This window comes from Xenopus laevis, chromosome 7L (genome assembly GCF_017654675.1).
Source record: "Xenopus laevis strain J_2021 chromosome 7L, Xenopus_laevis_v10.1, whole genome shotgun sequence".
Taxonomy (NCBI): Eukaryota; Metazoa; Chordata; class Amphibia; order Anura; family Pipidae; genus Xenopus; species Xenopus laevis.
This window is the reverse complement of record NC_054383.1, coordinates 27,177,292-27,200,270: the sequence shown is the minus strand read 5'-3', so window position 1 is coordinate 27,200,270 and position 22,979 is coordinate 27,177,292. Positions and strand designations below refer to the sequence as shown.

The following is a 22,979-nucleotide window of genomic DNA, read 5'->3' as shown; positions in this document are numbered from 1 at the left end:
TAGAATGCAACATTGCCTACTTTCAGCAACACTGTATTCAAGAGGGGAAGATGGGGGCAAGCAAGTGTGCTGCAGTGGTCCCTGTCCTATGGCAGAAGATACTACTGTTCAATATGCAATAGCGTCTGTGTTAGTTAGCTGTGGAATGATGCTGGTGGGTGGGTAAAAATATCCAGTTGCTGTTACCCTTTGACACCCCTATACTGTGTTGTAGGGCAGATTATATTCTAGTGGGAACCAGGCACGATACTTGTTAAAATTGTTGCTTGACAGTTTTTAAAGCAAAAGTCCAAACGTTGCCACTTGTTACATGCCGGCACTATATGGAATCATTGACCCACTTGTCATAAATCAGTTCAAGAAAAGAAAATTGGTTTTCCCCAGAGGTTTGAAAAGAACACAGTCAAATCTATTCTGTTCCACCGAGCTATGGGAAACCTTTACATGTGGGTCATAGAACCTCTGTCATGCACTATACCAATTCCAGCACAAAGCTCTTACATATATATAGATCGTAATTCCTAGTAGCATTTCTAATGGGGAAAAGTTATTTTCTAATAGAGGAATGTAGTTGTTTAGCTGTTACCCCCCCCCCATTTGAGTCACATGTTTGTTATTACAAGTATAGGACCTATCATCCATAATGCATAGGACCTGGGGTTTTCCAAATAAGGGATCTTTCTGTAATTTGGATCACCTGTTTAATAACATGAAATAAACCCAATAGGATTGTTTTGCCACCAATATGGACTTATGCAGCGTAATTACCATTACAAGTACAAGCTACTGTTTTATTATTTTAGAAAAAAAGGAAATCATTTAAAAAAAAAAAGAATTATATGATTAAAATGGAATCTGTAGGAGATGGCCTTCCCGTACTTCTGAGCTTTCTGGATAGTGGGTTTATGGATAAGGAATCCCCTACCTATACTCCAGTTTCCAGTAACAAATGATTGACTTCTATGTTCACATAATGGTACAATACTTGTTAAATATCTTAAAGGGAACTCATCTAAATTTCTTATCTTATGTAATATTGTCTATATTTTACTCCTTTTAAAGTGTTACAAAACTTTTGATGACATCACTTCCAGTTTGTAGCACCATCATTTCCTGTTTGATGGTCAGGTTGCGGATAAGGCAGTTGCGGGTCCTGGTCAGGTGGTGGATCAAAGAGGGTAAATATGCGGGTTGCGGGTTTGGGTCTGGTATGGGTCTTAGAAATTGGTTCTGTGCAGGACTCTACTTTGAGCAAATTTATATTATGTAAATAATCATTTACATAAATTATATTTGCTCATATTACTCTTCCAAGCATATTTGCCATTAATATCAGTAGGTTTTGAGGGGTCTCCCTGGATATGGTTCCCCTGGAAGGTAGGAGTTTCCATACAGCACAGCTACCCAAGCCATTTGCTTTTTTGTATTGGGACCTCAGTGATCCAGTATTGACAAATACTCAGTTACTTTATTAAAAGAACTGTTTCCTGATGTTAGTTAGGGGCAAATTCATCAAGGGTCGAATATCGAGGGTTAATTAACCCTCGATATTCGACTGGGAATGAAAATCCTTCGAATATCGAAGTCGAAGGATTTTGCGCAAAAAGTTCGATCGAATGATCGAAGGAATAATCATTCAATCGAACGATGAAATCCTTTGAATCGAACGATTCAAAGGATTTTAATCCAACGATCGAAGGAATATCCTTCGACCAAAAAAAGTTAGGCAAGCCTATGGGGACCTTCCCCATAGGCTAACATTGGGTTTGGTAGCTTTTAGGTGGCGAACTAGGGGGTCGAAGTTTTTTCTTAAAGAGACAGTACTTTGACTATCGAATGGTCGAATATTCGATAGATTTTTAGTTCGAATCCTTCAATTCGAAGTCAAATTCGTAGTCGACGGTCGAAGTAGCCTATTCGATGGTCGAAGTAGCCAAAAGAAAACTTCGAAATTCACATTTTTTTTACCTCGAATCCTTCACTCGAGCTTGGTGAATGGGCCCCTTAGTGTGGGTCTAAGGTGAGTGTGAGATCACTGGCATCATACTAACAAAGCAACTGGGCTGCCTTGCGGAGCTGCTCCATTTTGACACAGTACAAACACAAGGAGGGACAGTGTACTCCATATGCAGAGCAGCTCTCGCTGGAGAGTTTGCCTGCATAATCAATTAACCCTTGGGCAACCAGAAACACTTAGCCATACAAAAAAAAATACCAAGTGCTGAGAAGACGAGTTTGATTTCTTTGGAGGGTTGATGTCCTCTTGGAAGACAAGGTTATCTAACATCCACCAGCAAGAGCTAGCTGCTGTAACTTTATAAATAAATGTGTTGCTTTCCTCCAATGCCTGAGAAAGGAGTTAATTTAAACACAGCTGAGGGAAGCTGTGAGGAAGGGAGTTTGAGGGGGGCAGTTTTGCATATTGGTGACAGCAGAGAACCCTTGCTGGGTGAGGAGCAAGAAAGGAGGGGTGCACAAGACACACTGACTCGCAACTCTTGGGAAAAGCCACACATTGTGCTCTGAAATGAATTACCTGTTTCTGTGCTCCTTTAGTACGGGTAGGCAACATGAGAAGCAAAAGTAGATTAAGTATGTGACCGGAAGGAAAACGTCAGGAAAGCTCTTGTTAGCTGAAAGTAGCCCATTAGTGGCGTTGTGTTGGGAGAACTGGGACTCCCAGTGCCATTATCCTGGACACACTCAAGGACAAGAGATTTTTTTTCTTTTCCTTTTCTGCCGTTAAGAGAGTGAAAAACAAACCTGGACTTGGGAGGAGGAGAAGACACAAAAAAAGTTTCCCTTGGATATAGGATATTCCTGCATCAGGTCAGTTGTTCTATCAGGGAAGCAACAAGCTGGGGTGAGTACTGTGTCACAGTGAAGATAACGATACTGGGGAAGAGTAGAAGAGATATTGATGCTGAGAAGAGTCATATTTTCTACAGAACATACTTATACACTGAAATGTATTCTGCTCTGCAGGACACACAGAGGCTGATCAGAGTCCTGTGTTATACACATATTGGGAAAACTGTGGTTTTTGTTAGAGAGAAGATACTCCGATAGGAAAGAATTCTTTGTTATGGAGAAGATACTTATTCTGAAAAGAGTGATGTATTTTAGAGCAGATACTAGGAAAGAGTGTAGTGGAACATAGAATTTACTATACAAGTACTGTGTTACAGCGGTGATTACTTGGTTATAGAGAAGATATTGCAAATAGTTCTATATTATAGAGAAGATACTGGGAAGGACACTGTGGTATACAGAAGATACTGTGGAAAGTACTGCATGTACAGAAAATTCTGGGAAGGACAGTGTGTTATAGAGAATATACTATAAAAGCACTGTATATACAGAAGATACTGGGAAGGACACTGTGTTATAGAGAAGGTACTGTGGAAAGTTCTGTATTATACAGTAGATACTGGGAAGGACACTATGTTATAGAGAAGGTACAGTGGAAACTACTATATTATAGAGAAGATACTTGGAAGGAAACGGTGCTATAGAGAATATACTGTAAAAGTACTGTATATACAGAAGATACTGGGAAGGACACTGTGTTATAGAAAAGAAACTTGGAAGGACACTGTGTCAGAGAGAAGATACTGTGGAAAGAACTGTATTGTACAGAAGATACTGGGAAGGACACTATGTTATAAAGCAAATACTGTGTAAAGTACTGTATTATACATAAATTCCTGGGAAGGACACTGTTATAGAGAAGATACTGTGGAAAGAGCTGTATTATACAGAAGATTGTGGGAAGGATGCTGAAGAAGATAATGTGAAGAGCATTGTGTTAAACAGACAATACTGGGGGGAGAAGAATCTGGGGACAGTTCTGGCTTTTCGTGGAGATACTGGGGAACAGTATTATAGCAAACAAACGTATTTTGTGGTCCTACCAGACAGCAGAGATCAGTGGAGCCAATATAATCGACCCCCCATATTTGTTGGGTTACAAAATCTCCCCCTCTCCAGAAAAGTGCTGTTATAAGACGCAACAAGTAACCTGTTGAATATTAAAGACTGTGCAGTAATACTGCTTATAAGCAGATACATTGGGAGCAACAGAGCTTAGAAGAAGAGGTGAATCTGAGAAGAAGCAAGTAGTATCCAGACTGCACAGACCCCCACATTGTCAGGCACCTTCTGGGGGGCTCATGGAGAAGACATTGTTATTGTACTGTGTGTGCCGCTTGCATTGAGCTGTATTGCCCTTAGCAGTGGATGTGGAAGCCCAGGGTAGCCGTGTTGCCTCTCCGCCCTCAGTGCTATGGTGCTGCCTAGGACCATCCTGGAGGAGGAGTGGCAGTCAGAGGGACTGCAAACTGTCGGCATTGTTTTCTTAATCTTCAGCTCCCTCAAACTTTTGCACTTCCTGGGGATTATTGACTTTTCTGAGGAAGGTAAGTCCTGATGCTCTAAGCAGCTTTGGAAATGATTACCTTTACATTTTGACAGTGCTGCTGATCAATCTGTTCATAGACAAGCTTCATGCCCAACCATGTGTTAGAATTAGATGAACCAATTATCAGCTCAACAATACAAGGGCTTTATCGGTGTCTTGTTTTAAGAGATAACACACTCATATTCTGCAGCACTATACTAGAACAGGTGGGGGTCACAGACTGAAGAGCTAGCCTGGGAGCAAAGGAAATATGAATTTTTGGTATACAAGACAGTCACTAACTAATATTTACTGTATATATGTTAGCTCCAACTTGGAACCCTCAAATTGCTGTGGCACTGCCTCTCCAAGCCCTACCCCTGGCTTCAGGGAGATGTAGCGTAATAGAAGTTGGGGACCTGTAGAACTAAATGTTGATACATTAAAGTACTAATTATATGTAGACCTGTAAATGTTTGTTGTGGTAGTCCCTGCCCCATAGAGCCCACTTTCTAAATTTGGAGCTTGAGTCAATAGAAGACTGAATGACTCAATTGATCATTGATGTTCTTGCATGTAGAAAGTGATTGATCCCCCTACATTCCAGTGACAGATGGAATTGCCCAGTTTGGGACCCTTTTGCTGTCGCTGTTCTGAAACACGATCTATCACAAACACACATTAGTAGGTGTTTATTAAAACAAAGGTCGACAGGTTGGACATCCCTGGGGTGAAGTTTGTGTTGAGTTGAGTACCACTTGTCTATATTACAGCATGGAACATTCTTCTTGTACAGAGGGGAATTAGAAACTGAGCCTAAATAGAGAAATGGATCCACTGTGTTCCTACGCGAGCTACTATGGGTAAAAGAACCCCCCCCCATCCCATGCAATATAATATAATTGGAATTGTGAAACATGAGACTGGACAAGGTGTTGGCTAGACACCTCTGCTAAAACCTATGTAGAGTAATGTTAGACTGGAATGTAGTTTGATCTTTCCATGAGTCAGCTGTAAAGAAACATAAAGAGAATCTAACATTTCTGACACGCTGTGTCCTAACCCTTTGAGCTTGCAATCTGTTTTTTATTTTTTGCTTCATATTGCAACAATATTAGCAAAGTGACCAGTGAAGGTGAAACCATGGTTCTGTGTTCTTGCCAACTGATTACATGGGTCACTGTTGCTCTGGAGAAATGAATACAAACGTTGCTCGTTGCTGGTACAAATTACATGTAGGTTGTAGACAATATGTTACTGTCCCGGTGGGACGTGGCACAGTAATGGGAGTCAGGATTTGTCTCTAAAATGATTTAGTAAATTGCAATATTTGGCTGAAATATGACACACACATTACAAAGTTGAATCCAATTGCCATGAATTGTCCCAGTGGATACAAATTCATATCTTGGCTTTAGCTACTTGATATTGATGTTTGCTACTTGCTACCTAAATATCACATAGCATAAATAGATCCATTTACTTATGTTTTTCAAATTGAAAATCTTACAAAATTATAATATAATAACCATGGATTATTTTGGTGAGCCCCTGGCAGCCTTTTCCTAAGCTGCCCCTTCTGCTGCACACTTCCCTTCTGGCGTTTCAGCGCAGGTCGAGGGGGGGAGGGGACCCTTGGTCTCTCTGTGCTAACATCGCTAGTGCAGAGAGACAAAATTCTTATTTGAAGACCATCCAGCTCATAATGTTATCAGGAACTCAGTTTTGCGGCCCTTGTGGGTAAGGCAAGATCATCACCCTGCCCCATGGTAGCAGCACCCCGATAGTAACTATATGTTAGGGTACCCCCTTGTTCAACAGAAGTTCAATAAATAGGGCTTGTGCAGATTATACTTTTAGCCTTCTGTGGTTGTCCTTCAGTTAAACGGGGCAAAGGAAATTGAGGTTACTCCATGTTTGGTCGTTGTGAGGCAGATAATTAGAATACCAGTACACAGATAATCCACCTGCATAATGGAGTTTTGCTTATCTATAAACCAAACAATCAGAACAAAGGGTGAAGAGCTATATTGAGCTTGTCAAGTTAAAGGAGAAGTAAAGCTTAACTAAAGAATTAGGCTTGAAATGTTGAACATTCCAAGGCAACCACAGCCCTTTAGCAGTAAAGATCTGTGTCTCCAAAGATGCCCCAGTAGCTCCCCATCTTCTTTTCTGCTGATTCCCTGCACATGCTCTGTGCTGCTGTCACTTACTGACCCACTCACAATATACAGTACACATAGAATAAAAATGTCACAATATAAGGCTGATTAGTAATTAATACAGATAATTACTACATGGCAGCACAGACACCATTGCAATTAGCATTAATATTTAATAATCAGCCCTGCAGCATCAGCTTATATTACAAACAAACCTAATTTTCTGCTTTATAATTAGTGACGACCCCTAAGCTTAGCTTCTCAACAGCTGCTCAGAGCCCACTGAGCATGTGAGTGTCACAGACACTTTCCAAGATGGTGACCCCCTGTGACAAGTTTGAAGTCCTGGATCATTGCTGCTATTGACAAGCTGAAACTTTAGGCTGGTGCAATAAGTTCAGTATATAAAATATGGCATTTTTATCCATATTCATTTTTAGAACTTAGTTCTCTTTTAAAGGGAGAGTATACCCCCTTTTCAACCATTGTTTTAATGGTGATAAAGTTATGGTTTTTGTTATTTGTTGAGATAAACAGGGAAACTGAAGCTACTCCATGTTTGATCCTTGCGAGATAGAGAATTTGATTCCCAGTGCACAGAAGTCCATTAGGCAAAGGGAACATTTGAGCTTTGATAATTGAAATATCTACTGCAAGGACCAAACATGGAGTAGCTTCAGTTTCTCACGCCAATTTAGCTCAATAAATAGCAAGAACCATAGATTAATTATGATTAAAACAACAGGCAAAAAGCACGTTAAACACAAGTCCTCTTCGTTAAAACTCATGTTGTATAGGGAGTATACTGCCTCTTTAGGGCTAGTCCACACGAGGAGATTCGGGGAGATTTTGTTGCCTGGCGACTAATCGCCTTGTCTTTTGAGTGACTATCTCCCCGAACTGCCTCAGCGTTTTTCCCCATAGGCTACGTGTGAATTCGCGCAGACGACTTTTCATTCTAGCCTATGGGGAAAAACGCTGAAACAGTTTGGGGATTTAGTCGCTCAAAAGACGAGGCGATTATTCGACAGGCGACAAAATCTCCCCGAATCTCCTTGTGTGGCCTTACCCTTAAACAAATTCACCTAATTAATGTTAAGATAGCAAGTGTGAAAGCAAAATAATTCTGACCACAGTGATGGCAGTAAGCAATTATTTTGCTCATCTGAATTGCCAGAGATCTCACCTTGGGAAAAAGCAGCATGGAACCTATTAACCACATGTAGGTACCAGGCTGCCCAGCCTACTATTAATAAAGGCACATTAAAGTGCCATCACCCTATAGAAGTATGTACAATATGTATATTTATTATTTATCTAATGCTACTTATGTATGCAGCACTGTACTGCAGAGCAATAAATTAATAGAATTACAATAATAAATACAAAGTACCATTGCATTTCAGATAAAGAGTGTCAAAGAGGAAAGAGGTCCCTGGTCCCAAGAGCTTACAATCTAAGTGCAGTATAATCTCTTCATCATGCGCCTGATGTGACCACCAGACATGTTTTTTAGTTTATTTCCCCTTATGTATTTGATGAATGATTTTTCAGCAATTCTCATTGACCTCAGCGGGCAAGATGGCAGGCAATTTGGCGGGTTTTGATGGTTTAAACATAGATAAAAATGAAGTGCTAATCTATGCCATTAACTTTGAACAGCCAGACTCACCTAAATTGTTACGAAAGGAATAATTATTCCAAGAGCATCGGATTGTTAAAAATAGATAGGAAGCGATATAACAAGCATGTGTAATTACTTACAGTTGGATTATCTGGCTAATTGCCTACAAGAGTGACTACAGTCGTATTTATATACAATTAAATTAATCAGTATTTCTGATGCAGAATATGCAGAAAGCTACACTTATGTGCATGGGAAGGGGAAGTCATTATGACAAGATGAGACACCTGGAATGGAGTGATTGAGTTGCCAATGATTATTTTGTTTATTGCTCTACACACAGGGGGTTATTTACTAAAACTCAAATTTATTATATTGTGCCTTATATTGTGACTCGGGACGGCTTATACTCGAGTATATACGGTAGTCAGAAGGAGAAGAGAAAGAACACAATCTCTAGTCACAGAGGAGGGGACTGATTACTTTATCCAATAACGAAATAGTCAAATATTAAGTTCTACACATGGAAAAAACAGCAATATTATTTTATTTTATTATTTTATACACAGGTATGGGACCTTTATAAAGTAGCAACATATTCCACACAGCTGTACATATACATAGGGGGTTATTTATCAAAGTCCAAATTTATCTCAATATTTTCTGCTACAAACTCCGATCAAATCCGCTCGGGTTTTTTGCACTTATTTATTATTACATTTTCCCGAAAATTTGCTTTGCAGGAAAACATCTTCACAATTTTTTCGGATTTTTCATCCGGTTTTCTCATTTTTTTCGGATTCTTCACCCAAAAACTCCGATTGTTGCCCTAAAACTCTGGGGTATTGCACGAAACCCATCTCACTTCTCCCACTAACTTGCAACCTCGACAGATCTGAGATGCCGGATTTTCAGATTCAGACTTTTCCATTCTCGGAATTTAATAAATTCTGCAAAAATTTGTGATTTTATTTAAAGTCTGATTTTATTTAAAAAATCACGAATCTTTCATGATTTTTGCATTCGGAGTTTAGTGAATAACCCCCATACTGTAAGGGTGAGGTCACATGGGGTGTTTTTTACACAACATACAACGCAGCAAATACGTATATATGCACAATCCATCTTGCAAGACTTTGGCCGCCATATTGAAAATACACAACGTATTTCAGCGGGTGTATTTCCAAACCTGCGGATCCTGTAGAGTTCAATAATATGACATATCCTTGGCTAATTGGTGTTTCTGCTGAAAAACACAAATACTGGCGTTGCGTGGCGGATGTTGGCTCACAAGCACCCATGGGAATTTCTACAATATAGTGCGTATTCCATTATTTTAAGTAGGGCTTCATTTTGTTCGTATTTTTGCTCAAATACAAGGTTTTAAAAAAAAGTAAAAATGTGACCTTGCCCTAAGTGTATACAGTGGTGTAACTAGTGGGGAGCAGACCTTGCAGCAACAAGGGGCCGGGTGACACAGGGAGCCCATTAAGGGCCCACAATACTTGCATCCTTTTGGGACATGGTCTCTGTTTCAGCACCCTCTGATCCTGGTTCCTGGCAGATGGGGGTCAGTGACCCCCATTTTAAATCTGGGAAAAGTGAGAGAAAGATGGCAAATACTTAAAAAAATAAAATAAATAGTGAAGACCAATTAAAAGTCGCTTAGAAGGGACCATTCTATAATATACTAAAAGTGAGCCACCCCTTTAAGAAGAAGTTTGTCGATCTTCTGTATTACTTTACTCAGTGTTGGTTTCCACTTGCCCTGAGTGTATTTTACCAACAACCTAAACTTTTTACAACATTGAGTTTCTTTTCTGTTTTGTCTCCTAACAGTTTATATTTCTGTATCTCCAAGAAAACAGCACCTACTTAACCCTGATTGCCAGGATACTATTTCTTGCCATTCTGTATTATTTAGATAGGGCGACCAGACCATCTCCCACTGACAGTCCCTTCTAAAGTTTCCAAATGTAAATGAAACATTTACCAAGGGGGCAACTGTAATGGACGCATACGAGACATTTAATATGTGTTGTGTCTATCAAAAATGAGGTTAAATGGTATCTGTTGTCTGCGCTAGAATAAAATGTTAAAAAATACATTGTTTTCCATAACTTTTCTTTACAGGATATACTCGTACTGCATTGTTAGAAAGCAAGAACATACTGAATACTGGGTGGGTACAAAATGCCTAGGAAATTAATTATGTTGCAGCTCTGCTTCTTTACCATGTAATATCAACAACCTTTTTATCAACAATAATCTTCTTTAAAAAAACATAACCTGGGCAGTGGTGGAGCAATGGGGAGAGTAGGCCCACAGCTGTGGAAGGGCTAAGCAACAAAGGGATTCATTAAGGACCCATGAGCCCCGATCTTTGCCAGTGGTTCTCAGATGTATATGGGTGGGTTATGGTGGAGGGGGCACAAGGAGTACATGACCCCAAGAGCCCACCAACCAAGCTAGCTCCAAGAACCCCAACCCACATTCAAACTAAACCATCCACCAACACTAGGGTCAGACTGGCTTGCTGGGAGGATGGGCAGTGGCCATTAGCTGTCGGGATGAGGTGGTGGGCCTTTAACTGCCAGGACAGGGTGGTGGGTCCTTAGTTGGATGAATGGGTGGCGGGCCCTTAGCTGGTGGAATAGGGCTTTTGGTCGTTAGTTGGGGGGGACAGGGAAATGAGCCCTTAGCTGGGGTGGTGGGGTGGTGGGCCTTTAGCTGAGGTTTTCCAATGGGACCTGCCTTTCCCAGTCCAAAACTGACCAGCACCCCCTCTGCTAACAAACCTGGGGCAACGGGACACCATAATTTCTCCCAATACCCCAGAGGGTTAGTCCAATCATATGGAGAGGGTGCTCAAAAATGCAGCTGATGCATTTCAAGCCTAAAGGTCTGTCTGTAACTGTATCACACACAAGAGACCCCATGAATTGATGGCCAGGCGTTTTAATTGGCTGTTACAAATACACACATGATAACCAATTTGTCATGCACACTAGTGTCATAGACACGTTAGCACATTGTCAAAAGATTAATTTAATCTGATTTTATAATATATTATGTCTATGGAGCTCATTCATGAGCAGAAACCATTAACAGTCTATCGGCAATAACCGTTCATCAAAATACTGACAATCGAGTAATGGCATCTAATTGGCTGCTGTTGGTTATTTACCACTGTTATTGAACTATTTATCCATAATTTCCTAATAATATCATGGACCAGCCTAATTTAAACCCTACTGACCATCCCATCCTCCTTTGGAGACACTACTAATCTGGGTGTAATGCTTTTGGTTGTCTGATCAGCAATTAAACACCACACTGTTCCAGACATCCACAGTTCTAGAATGTTCAGCACATAGACTGGAATGCTTGAACATTTACAACAGTCACCTATGCATAAGGGAACTGGGTCAAATATCCAGCACTCAAATTGATGTTTCTTCTTATGTTTACCCTGTAGATTAGGTTTTCTCTGTAATTTATCTGTGTCCTACTTCATATATAATTCAGGAAAACCTTTCAGCATTATTTAGGCAGGTGGTACTTGGATTAAATGTAACTTTTTAGTAAACCAGTAATGTACAATATGCTGCTAGAAATGCCACAATTTATTATGGGACACATTTTAAAAGGAAAAATGTTATTATGATCATGTTTCTGATTGTATTGTATAAGCCATATGAACAGGCACACATAGGCACTTCAGCTGATGTAGAACCTCTTCTCCCAGCATCCCTTGCCAAGAGAATTGGTGAAACCATGTAGGAAATGAAATTTTCCCCCAAAAAATATGTCTGCGATTAATTGCATCTGCATCATATAGTGGTAAAGCATTATAATCATTATTATCAGTGGTAGTAACCCATATTTTGCAGCACTGTAGCATCACCAAGACTGGGCACCAATATATAAATATACATATACAATACATATACAATATATACATATATGCCAATGGTTGCCTAACTTTTTCAGCTGAAGCTCCCCTTGGAGGTCCAACCTTTAGTCAGATCCCCCTAAGTTCATGACAAAGATAAGGAAATAGGAAAATAGTGCTGTGTAACCTCCTGTAGGCTGTCAGTCCCATAGGGGCACTCAATTAGCCAATCACAGCACTTTTTTGGCACCACCCAGGAACATGTTTCATGCTTATGTTGCTCTCCAATTTTTTTTTACATCTGATTGTGGCGCAAAGCTAAATAAGGTTGGGTACCCCGATTCTAGAACAAGAATCATCTTCCAGGAAGCCACAATCTCTGCTTTCTGATGCTTTACTGACGGAGAACAGAGGCTTAGCTATGACTTGGCATCTGCCTGTATACACACAGCTGAGGGATGGACTGGACCCATCAATAAGGAGGGCAGTAGAGGACAACAGAGGAAAAGCTACAATGCATAAGGGAATGCCACTATCAGACATGAGAACAACATACATCCCCTAAAACACAATGATATTATGGCAAAAAAAAATTATACTATTACATGTCGGGACCTGGGGTTTTCCAGCTAAAGGATCTTTCGCTAATTTGGATCTTCATACCTTAAGAGCAGAGATTCTGGGAGAATGGAAATCGCCGGCGGTATGGCACAAGGAGCACTTCATTTTCCAAAGTCGTCTGAAGTTTCCTCATGAGGCAACTTCGGGCGACTTCAGAAATGAAGTTCCAAATGATTTCCATCCGAGCCGGTGGGAAGACAGGGGAGGCAGTTCGGGGAGATTAGTCGCCCCAAAGAAGAGGAGATTTGTTGCCGAGCTACTAATTCCCCGAATCACAGCATGTGTCTCTGCCCTACGTCTACTAGAAAATCGTGTAAACATGAAATAAACCCAATAAATAGACTGGTTTTGCTTCTAGTAAGGATGAATTATATCTTAGTTTGGGTCAAGTACATGGCACTGTTTTATTATTACAGTGAAAAAGGAAATAATTTGTAAAAATTTGAATTATTTTGGATAAAATCTATTGGAGATGGCCTTTCCATAATTCTGAGCTTTCAGGATAACGAATTTCCAGATAATGGGTTTCAGGATAATGGATCCCATACCTGCACTTTGATTTTGATCATAACAAGTATCCGAATTAAACATTTCCTATTATTCCTATTCTTAGTATACTAGGGAACATCATAGACAAATAACAGGGGACCCATAAAGTGGATCACCGTACCAGAGGCCACCCCTTTAGACTAGAAAAAAAGAACTTTCATTTGAAGCAACGTAGGGGGTTCTTCACAGTCAGGACAGTGAGGTTGTGGAATGCACTGCCGGGTGATGTTGTGATGCTGATTCAGTTAATGACTATAAGAATGACTTGGATGATTTCTTGGACAGACATAATATCAAAGGCTATTGTGATACTAAACTCTATAGTTAGTATAGATATGGGTATATAGAATTTATGTGAAAGTAGGGAGGGGTGTGTGTATGGATGCTGGGTTTTCATTTGGAGGGATTGAACTTGATGGAGTTTATCTTTTTTCAACCCGATTTAACTATGTTACTATATACATTACAATAGTTTCTATGAGAATTGCATTATCCTATTTTCTATGGTTTACATCCCTTGAACTTGTGGGAAAGTAAGAGAATTGTGCGTGTGGTAGATGAGGAGTTGGGCTGAATACAGCGTTGTCCTTGAGCAGTACAGCAGCTCCAACAATAGAATGTGGAAAAGCTTTCATCCTCTCCATACAAGGCCCCCTGCTTTCAATAATAGTATATATAAGAGGGGGGAAGTAATAGACATATTAGCTATTTGGGAAAGTTAATATATATAGTTATTTCTTTACATCTGTATCCAAAAACCAGGTTGTTGTTGGCTGGCATTTCTAGGCAGGGCTTTTTGCTTTTTCCAGCGCTTATATGACATTTACTTGCGATTCTCTAGACACAAGTCTGCTGATCTTATTGACACACTGTGGGAACAATGGAATTGACCCCATTGTCAGGATGATGGTGACTTCAAGGTTTTACCTTGAATTGGTTCTTCAGAACTGACTGGAATGGACACAAGGCATGTAGTGCAACTATATAGAAGTGCGAGTAGTTTGTTTGGACCTTTAATGAACAGCATGAATATCTACAACAGTTGTGTCCATTTTAGTGCGACGGTGTTTGAGTCATGTGGGGAAATGCAATTTTAAAAAAGCCACGTGGGCCGAATTGCAAAAATCAAGCACCATTCAGCCTTTATTTCCACTTTTCTCCCTGCCCTGCTTTTTCAGGGGCGCTGGCCAATGAGACGAGTTGAAAGACTTGCCTTAGGCTGTAGTGCCGAGCAAGTTACCAGGGGTGACAAAAAAACTGATCCTAGTAACGTTAACAGCCAAATTTCCAATTTTCAAACCAGAAAAATGTGACTTTTGTAGTGCGAGAGGGTGCAGTTGTGCTCTCCACACTTGCAGGTTCTCTCCGACACAGAAAAGGTAAGCGATGAGGGGCAAGGGGAGGGCCAGAAACACTGCTATGTACTTTTGCACAGTATCTCTGTGTGCCTTAAAACTAAACATATAGACCTGCATTCACCCCATCAATACACCACTACCTGGGTTCAACAGCACTGTACTCATGAGCAGCAGGTAGGGGAAAGCACATAGGCGTCATCAGGCTGTTAACCAGCCCCCCTCCAAGGGGGTCATTTATTAGCCTACTGGTCATTTGGGTCCCCTGGATGGTGACCCCTGCCAACAAGTAAAATGCCAATGAAAAAAATGCATGTTCAGCCATGCCCTTAATCCACCCTGACCACTTCCCAAATTTGCCAAAGCTCCTCACATGATTAACCCAGACCCCACCTACTCCCCCCACAAGCCCAACCCCTTCTATGATCCACAAATCACACTTTTCCATCTTGGGACCCCCTGGTACAAAGCCTTACTTCAGAAACTCCTGTGCCAGTCTTAAAGGGGAACTAAAGTCTAAAATAGAATAAGGCTAGTATTTTGTATACTAAACATACACATGAACTTACTGCACCAGTACCTAATTAAAAAGTTAGTCACAGGGGGTCACCACCTTGTAGCTATGTTATAAATCTTTGCAAGACCAAGACTATGCACATGCTCAGTGTGGTCTGGGCTTCAGTTGGGAGGCTAAGCTTAGGGATCATTAGAAATTATCATAACAGCACAAGTCAAATAATATCTGACATAGGAGCCTATGCAGCAAGACTGATTAATAATCAGAATATGCAGACTGCACCGGGTCTGCGGATACAAATCTCTACAAGGTCGCTGGCTGTTTTACAGGAAAACAAACAAAGCTGCTCAAGTTCTGGGAAGTAAGGTGGGGGGTTGCTCCTTGCTGTTTGAAAGTATGATTGTTTCCCTGCAGAGCAGTTAGGGACAGTGTGAAGTTTCCTATCCACAGCTGTCAGAGCAAGTAAATGAAGGGAGAATTTCACTGCATACAGTCAGGTTTATTATAAAAACGGTACACATTTTTTAATCAAAGTATATTGGAGATAGATTTATTTTTCATTAAAGAAAGTAAAAATTGGATTTTATTTTTTTGCCTTTACATCCCCTTTACTGGTGGTCCTGATGTCCTCCCTCCTGTCTCCAACCTGATGTCCTCCCTCCTGCCCCAACCTGATGTTCTCCCTCCTGCCCCCAACCTGATGTCCTCCCTCCTGCCTCCAACCTGATGTTCTCCCTTCTGCCCCCAACCTGATGTTCTTCCTCCTGCCCCCAACCTGATGTCCTCCCTCCTGCCTCCAACCTGATGTTCTCCCTTCTGCCCCCAACCTGATGTTCTTCCTCCTGCCCCCAACCTGATGTCCTCCCTCCTGCCTCCAACCTGATGTTCTCCCTTCTGCCCCCAACCTGATGTTCTTCCTCCTGCCCCCAACCTGGTGTCCTCCCTCTTGCCCCCAACCTGCCCCTAAAGTGTTTGTCATTAAGGCTGCAAGGGAGACCTATATTCTCTAACTCCCATAAGGAAAGAGCTGCCCTCTGCACCTAGCACCAGATTTCCAATGCTTGAAACTCAAATTCTTTTTAAATGTTTACTAAAAGACATGCTTTTGCTCTTGCATTTGGGGTCAGATAAATGACCACTATAGCTTGCACCCGGTCCAGTTACCCATCCATGGCATCAGATGTTTATTTTTCAACATGTGATAACTTGAACTTTGGGGTAAACTTTGAGACTTTATTTTACGCCAATATATTCCTTTTGAGCCCAATATTCATCTATGATAATAACAGACTGTGCAGTATCTTGTTGTGATGTCAAGTTTCTGAACCTACCATATTGTAGAACTGAAAAACAGACACACATTTAATAATCATTTAGTTGAATATTAATCTTTAGAAGCCAGGACAGCAAAACATGTGTCATGTATATGTAAATATATTCTCTGCACTTGCATGACGCTGACATATTGCACAGCTAATAATGTATTTGTTGCACATGCATGTGATGAAATGTTTGTGGATTTATGGTGTAACACAATTTGTCTGGTAAAACAACATGCAATTTATTAATGTGATGTTCGCTCCATGATAGTGCTCTGCCACGGGTCCTCCTGTGTAATGCTTCCATTCTTCCATTCTTTCATTTCACAATTCATTCATTCTATTTTCATTCACGTTCCCATTTGTCATTCAGTCCTTTATTATGTTGAATTTATTAAAATACCAATATATTTAAAAGGAAAATATTCCCTCTTTATAAGTAGAATCGATTTTTCCTCTATTTTTAAATAAGCAGTAAATTATAAAATGTATTAATGTGAGTGGGAACTACCAAGCACTTCAGCTGCCAAGATAGACCTTTCGGTGGGCAGATTATCATGAAACAAATGGCAGAATATTTTCTCAACATTTACAATCACTTTGACACCCATGGAAGTGCCCTTGTTTTGCTCAGCAAGAAAACCGTTAACACCCTTAAAACCCTATTGCACAATTGTGTCCAGCAGTTGCTTGAATTGTTGGAAGACTTTGCACCCATTTTGGGTCCCCATGAACAAATCATTGCCTGTGGCCATTCAGACACAAAAGTTAAGGAGCGTCGTGGGTGCAGGTTTGGGGTGGCAGTGCTTAACACCCATCAGGCAGCAGTGCTCAGCCCCATCACCCATCCAAACTGATAAAATTGCATTAAGTCAAATTAATTATTTTCCTTAGTGGAATAGTCAAGCAGTAAAATCAGTCGCCAAATGCTTTATTACTAATTCCTGTCCCTGCCACAGTTCAATGTTTACTACAATGTTGGCAACCCAAGGGTTAATTGCATAAATAGGGATCACAGAAAACATTCTGTAGAGGTGCCTGGTGAGAGAACCCAAAATATGAGCAGTGGCAGGATGGGGAAAAGCAATTGACTGCCAAACACAGCAGGACATGGGGCTAGACATATTATCAGTTTCCAGGTGCTCCAGTCATGTGACTCGTGCTCTGATAAACTTAAGTCACTCTCTACTGCTGTACTGCAAGTTGGAGTAATATTACCCCCTCCTTCCCCCCCTGTAGCCCATCAGCAGAGCAATGGGAAGGTAACCAGATAACAGCTGCCAGGTAGATCTAAGAACAGCACTCAATAGTAAAATCCAGGTCCTACTGTGTCACGTTCAGTTACATTGAGTAGGAGAAACAACAGCCTGCCAGAAAGCAGTTCCATCCTCTAGCTCTTTCTGAAACACATGACCAGGCAAAATGACCTGAGATGGCTGCCTACATACCAATATTACACTAAGAAAATACATTTGTATTAGGAATAAAATTTTATATGGTAGAGTGAATTATTTGCAGTCTAAACAGTGTAATTTAGAAATAAAAACTACACCATAAAAATCATGACAGAATCCCTTTAAGTTCAATTTTAGGGCATCCCATGTATATTTCAACTGTGTTCTTCTCTGTAATATCATCCTCATCAATTAGACAAACACCCAAATGAGATCAATTATTATCCGGAGCCTCAGTCCAGCAGACCCCATGACTTCAAATTAAATCAAAGATAGTTCTCACTGCTGCGACTGGGCAATACTTACCATTTCCCATGGATGGAAGGACAGTCCAACAAGAAGCAGAACATATGATCTACAGTATTAGAACTTGAAACCAAATAGACTGATACACAATTTCAAAGTGTCCTTGTACTGCTCAGTGTTGAAGGGTATGATAGAAACTATGAGAAATAGACACAACACCAAACAATGCAGATCAACCACTCCCAAAACTGACCTTCTCTAATAGGGATGTAGCGAACGGCGGAAAAAATGTTCGCGAACATATTCGCGAACTTGCGTCAAAAATGCGAACGGTTCGCGAACGTCGCGAACCCCATAGACTTCAATGGGAAGGCGAATTTTAAAAGCTAGAAAAGACATTTCTGGCCAGAAAAATGATTTTAAAGTTGTTTAAAGGGTGCAACGACCTGGACAGTGGCATGCCAGAGGGGGATCAAGGGCAAAAATGTATCTGAAAAATACATTGTTGACACAGCGCTGCGTTTTGTGCTGTAAAGGGCAGAAATCACACTACGTCACTCAGGTGATGTTTCTGGACACGGACTGTGAAAAAGCTCACACAGCTAGGTGGCACTTGGTTAAAGACTGGGCACACAATGCCTGCAAGGGCAATGTATACAGTAGTGGATACGGAATATATTATTGCTGCTGTAAAAACATCACTCAGGTGATGTTTACGGACACGGAATTATTATTGTTATTTAGACAGAATGTGAAAAAGCTCACACAGCTAGGTGGCACTTGCATACCTCCCAACTGTCCCTCTTTTGACCACTCAATCCCCTGTCCCTCTTTTGTACTGGAAAGTCCCTCTTTTCTCTGCACTGAACAGCCAGAAAAAAAACAGTTTCTAACTTAATTAGCTTTTGGCAGAGAGCTCAGAACAGCTAAAAGGTGCAAATAAGATACTTTGTAACAATTTTGACTCTGGTTGGTGCTGGTGGTGGTGAACTACTAGGAGGAGCAGCACACCAGTCCCTCTTTTCTCTGAACTGAACAGCCAGAAAAAAAACAGTTTCTAACTTAATTAGCTTTTGGCAGAGAGCTCAGAACAGCTAACAGGTGCAAATAAGATACTTTGTAACAATTTTGACTCTGGTTGGTGCTGGTAGTGGTGAACTACTAGGAGGAGCAGCACACCAGTCCCTCTTTTCTCTGAACTGAACAGCCAGAAAAAAAAACAGTTTCTAACTTACTTAGCTTTTGGCAGAGAGCTCAGAACAGCTAACAGGTGCAAATAAGATACTTTGTAACAATTTTGACTCTGGTTGGTGCTGGTAGTGGTGAACTACTAGGAGGAGCAGCACACCAGTCCCACTCCCCAACACAGCTAGACTAATAGCACTGGGCTCTTACAGTAGCAAAGTAAAAAAAAACAAAAAAGAAAATAAAAGCAGTCCTTACAAGGACTATTGGGTTATTACAGCAGTCAGCAGATGAGAGATCAGAAGCAGTGCCCACAGCAGCTACATACAGAGCACTGCAGTAGAAGGTAGATTACTAGCCAGCAAAGCTACCTAACCTAAAATGTCCCTCAAATCCCTGCAGAGTTCTGTCCCTAAAATACAGAGCAGTATCAAGTAGATTACTAGCCAGCAAAGTTACTATCAACTGTCCCTCAAATCACTAAACAGCTCTCTCCCTACACTAGCTCTTCCAAGCACACACAGGCAGAATGAAAAAACGCTGCAGGGCTTCAGTTTATATATGGAAGGGGAGTGGTCCAGGGGGTGTGGGGGTGGTCCAGGAGGGAGAGCTTCCTGATTGGCTGCCATGTATCTGCTGGTCTGGGGTGAGAGGTCAAAAATAAGCGCCAGCTAAGGTGAACCCAAATTGGCGAACGTCGCGCGACGTTCACGAACATTCGGCGGACGCGAACAGTCGATGTTCGAGCGAATTAGTTCGCGGGCGAACAGTCCACGACATCCCTATTCTCTAATAACCATTTGAAGTTCCTCAATTGGTTGATCCCAACACTACCCTCCCGGCCACCACTCACTCCCTTCTAAACTCTTAACTGCACCCCTAAATAATGCGCCCTAGGCAGGTGCCTATCTTGCCTTCCCCAAACTCCAGCCCTGACATGTTTAGCATGGAAACAAACAGTTTACAAATATACATAGGGGCCAGCGTGAGCACCCGCAGGGACATCGCCAATTTACTAACAGACACACGCGCCAATTCGCCAGCAATACAGACCGACATTCGCACTTTTTGCTCTGGCAAATGGACGTTACTCCGCAAATTTACTACAATGCGGATTTTACTGAACGTTGCCTATTTCATCAGAGTTGCCTTCGCCACCTCAGACCGGGTGAAATGCAAAAAAGCAGCTAGATCTTCCTCAATCTCCTGTCACTTACATCATATCCTGTGTGCTGAAAATGCATCAAAGTTCAAAAACCGCTGGCGACTTTTTCTCTTTTTAAGCTGGATTGGCTACAAAAGTCCTAACTTACTTTTTTGGGTAAGCGGTTGTCTCAACACATTTATAACATATGGAACATTAATTTTACAGTGGGCTGATGTGTAGCCAAAGCAACGCTAGCAAAAAGTTGCCACTTCGCGTTTAAAGGGGAAGGAAACCTCGTTGGCGCTAACCCCCCTCCCCCCTCCCGTGTATTGCCCCCCCTCCCTCCTCCCCCCTGGCCTACCCCTCCCGCTGGGCAAATGCCCCTAACTTGTTACTTACCCTTCTGCGCAGGTCCAGTCCAGGGAGTTCACAGGCGACATCTTCTTCCACGCGATCTTCTTCCTCCTTTGACCGGCGCATGTGCAGTAGGATCGTTTCGCCGGTACGATCTACTGCGCATGCGCGTGACTTTTGGAACATGCGCAGTAGATCCGTACCGGCGAAATGCTCCTACTGCGCATGCGCCAAAACGCCGGTCAAAGGAGGAAGAAGATCGCGTGGAAGAAGATGTCGCCTGTGAACTCCCTGGACTGGACCTGCGCAGAAGGGTAAGTAACAAGTTAGGGGCATTTGCCCAGCGGGAGGGGTAGGCCAGGGGGAGGAGGGAGGGGGGGCAATACACGGGACGGGGGGTGGGGGTTAACGCCGAGGAGGTTTCCTTCCCCTTTAAGCGAATTAGCGTGTTTGTATCGTATTTGCGTCTGGCGAAGTGGTGCAATGGGTGCGAAGCTGACTCTGGCGAAAATTCGCCCGTTAGTGAATCTGCCCTATAGTCCCAACTAACAGTGATCGTAGCCATGCAAGCGATAGTATAAAATCCGTCTACAAACAGCTGCAGACCAAAAATAGAAAAGTTACCTTTCCTATGTAGGATGTCTGACTAACAGCTTTCTGACATCAATGCATAAATATAGTTAGGAAAAAACAAAAAAACAGGATTATTGAAGTGAGGGACAAAAACAATTAACATACATCTAAGCGAATCACCCAGGTAACAGGATAAATTATGCTCCTCCACCATTATTATATAACCATTATAGGTTTCAGATGCCAAATTTAACAAAGTTTTCAATCTGACACTTTACCTGTGTTACTTTAAGGCCCTGTGCATGAAAATGCTTAATTTTTGGCTTTACAGAGCTTTCGTTTTTCAGATGGGATCAGTGACCCCTTTTGAATGCTGGAAAGAATTAAAAAACTATAACAAATAAATAATGCAGACCAATTGAAATGCTGCTCAGAATTAGCCATCCTATGGCATATTAAAAAGTTAATTTAAAGGTGAACCGCCCCATTAAAGCTTATTTTTTCCACCTTGCACTTCTTATGCAGAAATGGGTAAATCACTGTGGAAAAAAACTGTCATGTGTATTCTTACCCGGTGAGACCCTCAGGCAGCACATCTGCATGGAAAGCAAATATAGGACTAGTCAGGGCTGGACTGAGAATTAAAATAGGCCCTGGTATTTCAGGTACACAGAGGCCCAAACAGCCCCCACCAGCCCACTAAATACTGACTTTCTATGGCACATTATAGCAGTCCCTCTGGCATTTGCCAGAACCCACAGATTTCCAGTCCGGGCCTGGGACTAGTGACCTAATTATGAGCCAACAGGTTCAGAGAGTGTAGAGTTCTCTGCACTAGCTAAACTGCTAAACCCCACCCCTGAGGAGCAGAGATCTGCTGCTTCGGCAACATAATGGCTGGAATCACTCCTTAAAACTGGTAACTGGGCATGTATAGGAGAATCTGGCTATCAGTGTGCCCAGCCATATTTCCTGCATCAATTTCACACAATTCCAAGTGCATACTTAAAGTGTCAGTAAATGCTAAATTATTTCTGGGTATACTTCCCTGTATTAGAGAACATTTACATAGAAACCTGTAGAATGGACATATCTGAATACCTGCAGCACATATTAAAACCTATCTAGTTTAGCCCCAACATTTCCCTACCCCGCCTGATCCCTGTAACACAATATGCAATTAGCAATTGCATCACATAATTTTCCCTTTTTTATTTTTTGTGCATTTTCGGTGAATGTTCTCATTTCCTTACATTCCCAGAAGCCTAAATTCTGACATTACATATTTCATTCCAGCCCAAATTGTAGCTTTAACCGTGCACTAGTGAGAGGAACACCAGGAGCAGCAAAGGAAGAATTAAGACTTATCCGGTTAGGCGAGGACTTTAACAGAACAGTTGGTGATGGGGATGCTATAAAAGCAAATGCAGCCCACATCGCTGAGGTAATTAGAATCTTATATTAGCTTTGCTGTGACACATGAGCTCATTATCATGTTTATTTGTGTCATAACTAATTTTGTTTTGCACTGAGCCTCCTTGTGCTCTATAGAGAAAGAATCATTTACCCATTTACAGCA

At 41.4% G+C, this 22,979-nt stretch overlaps 1 protein-coding gene across 4 annotated transcripts in view; it reads left to right on the top strand.

The window, feature by feature from the left end:
- LOC108695756 (Kv channel-interacting protein 2) overlaps nucleotides 1–22,979 on the top strand; it is a 308,619-nt gene that overhangs the window by 239,952 nt on the left and 45,688 nt on the right. The window contains exon 1 of one of the 4 annotated variants that reach the window (XM_018224726.2): nucleotides 4,247–4,418. The exons of the other annotated variants lie outside the window; for them this stretch is intronic. Within the exon in view, the coding sequence (XP_018080215.1) occupies nucleotides 4,286–4,418 (133 nt within the window). The 5' untranslated portion in view covers nucleotides 4,247–4,285. Of the gene's footprint in view, nucleotides 1–4,246; nucleotides 4,419–22,979 lie in introns of those variants that run through there. 4 annotated transcript variants of the gene reach the window in all.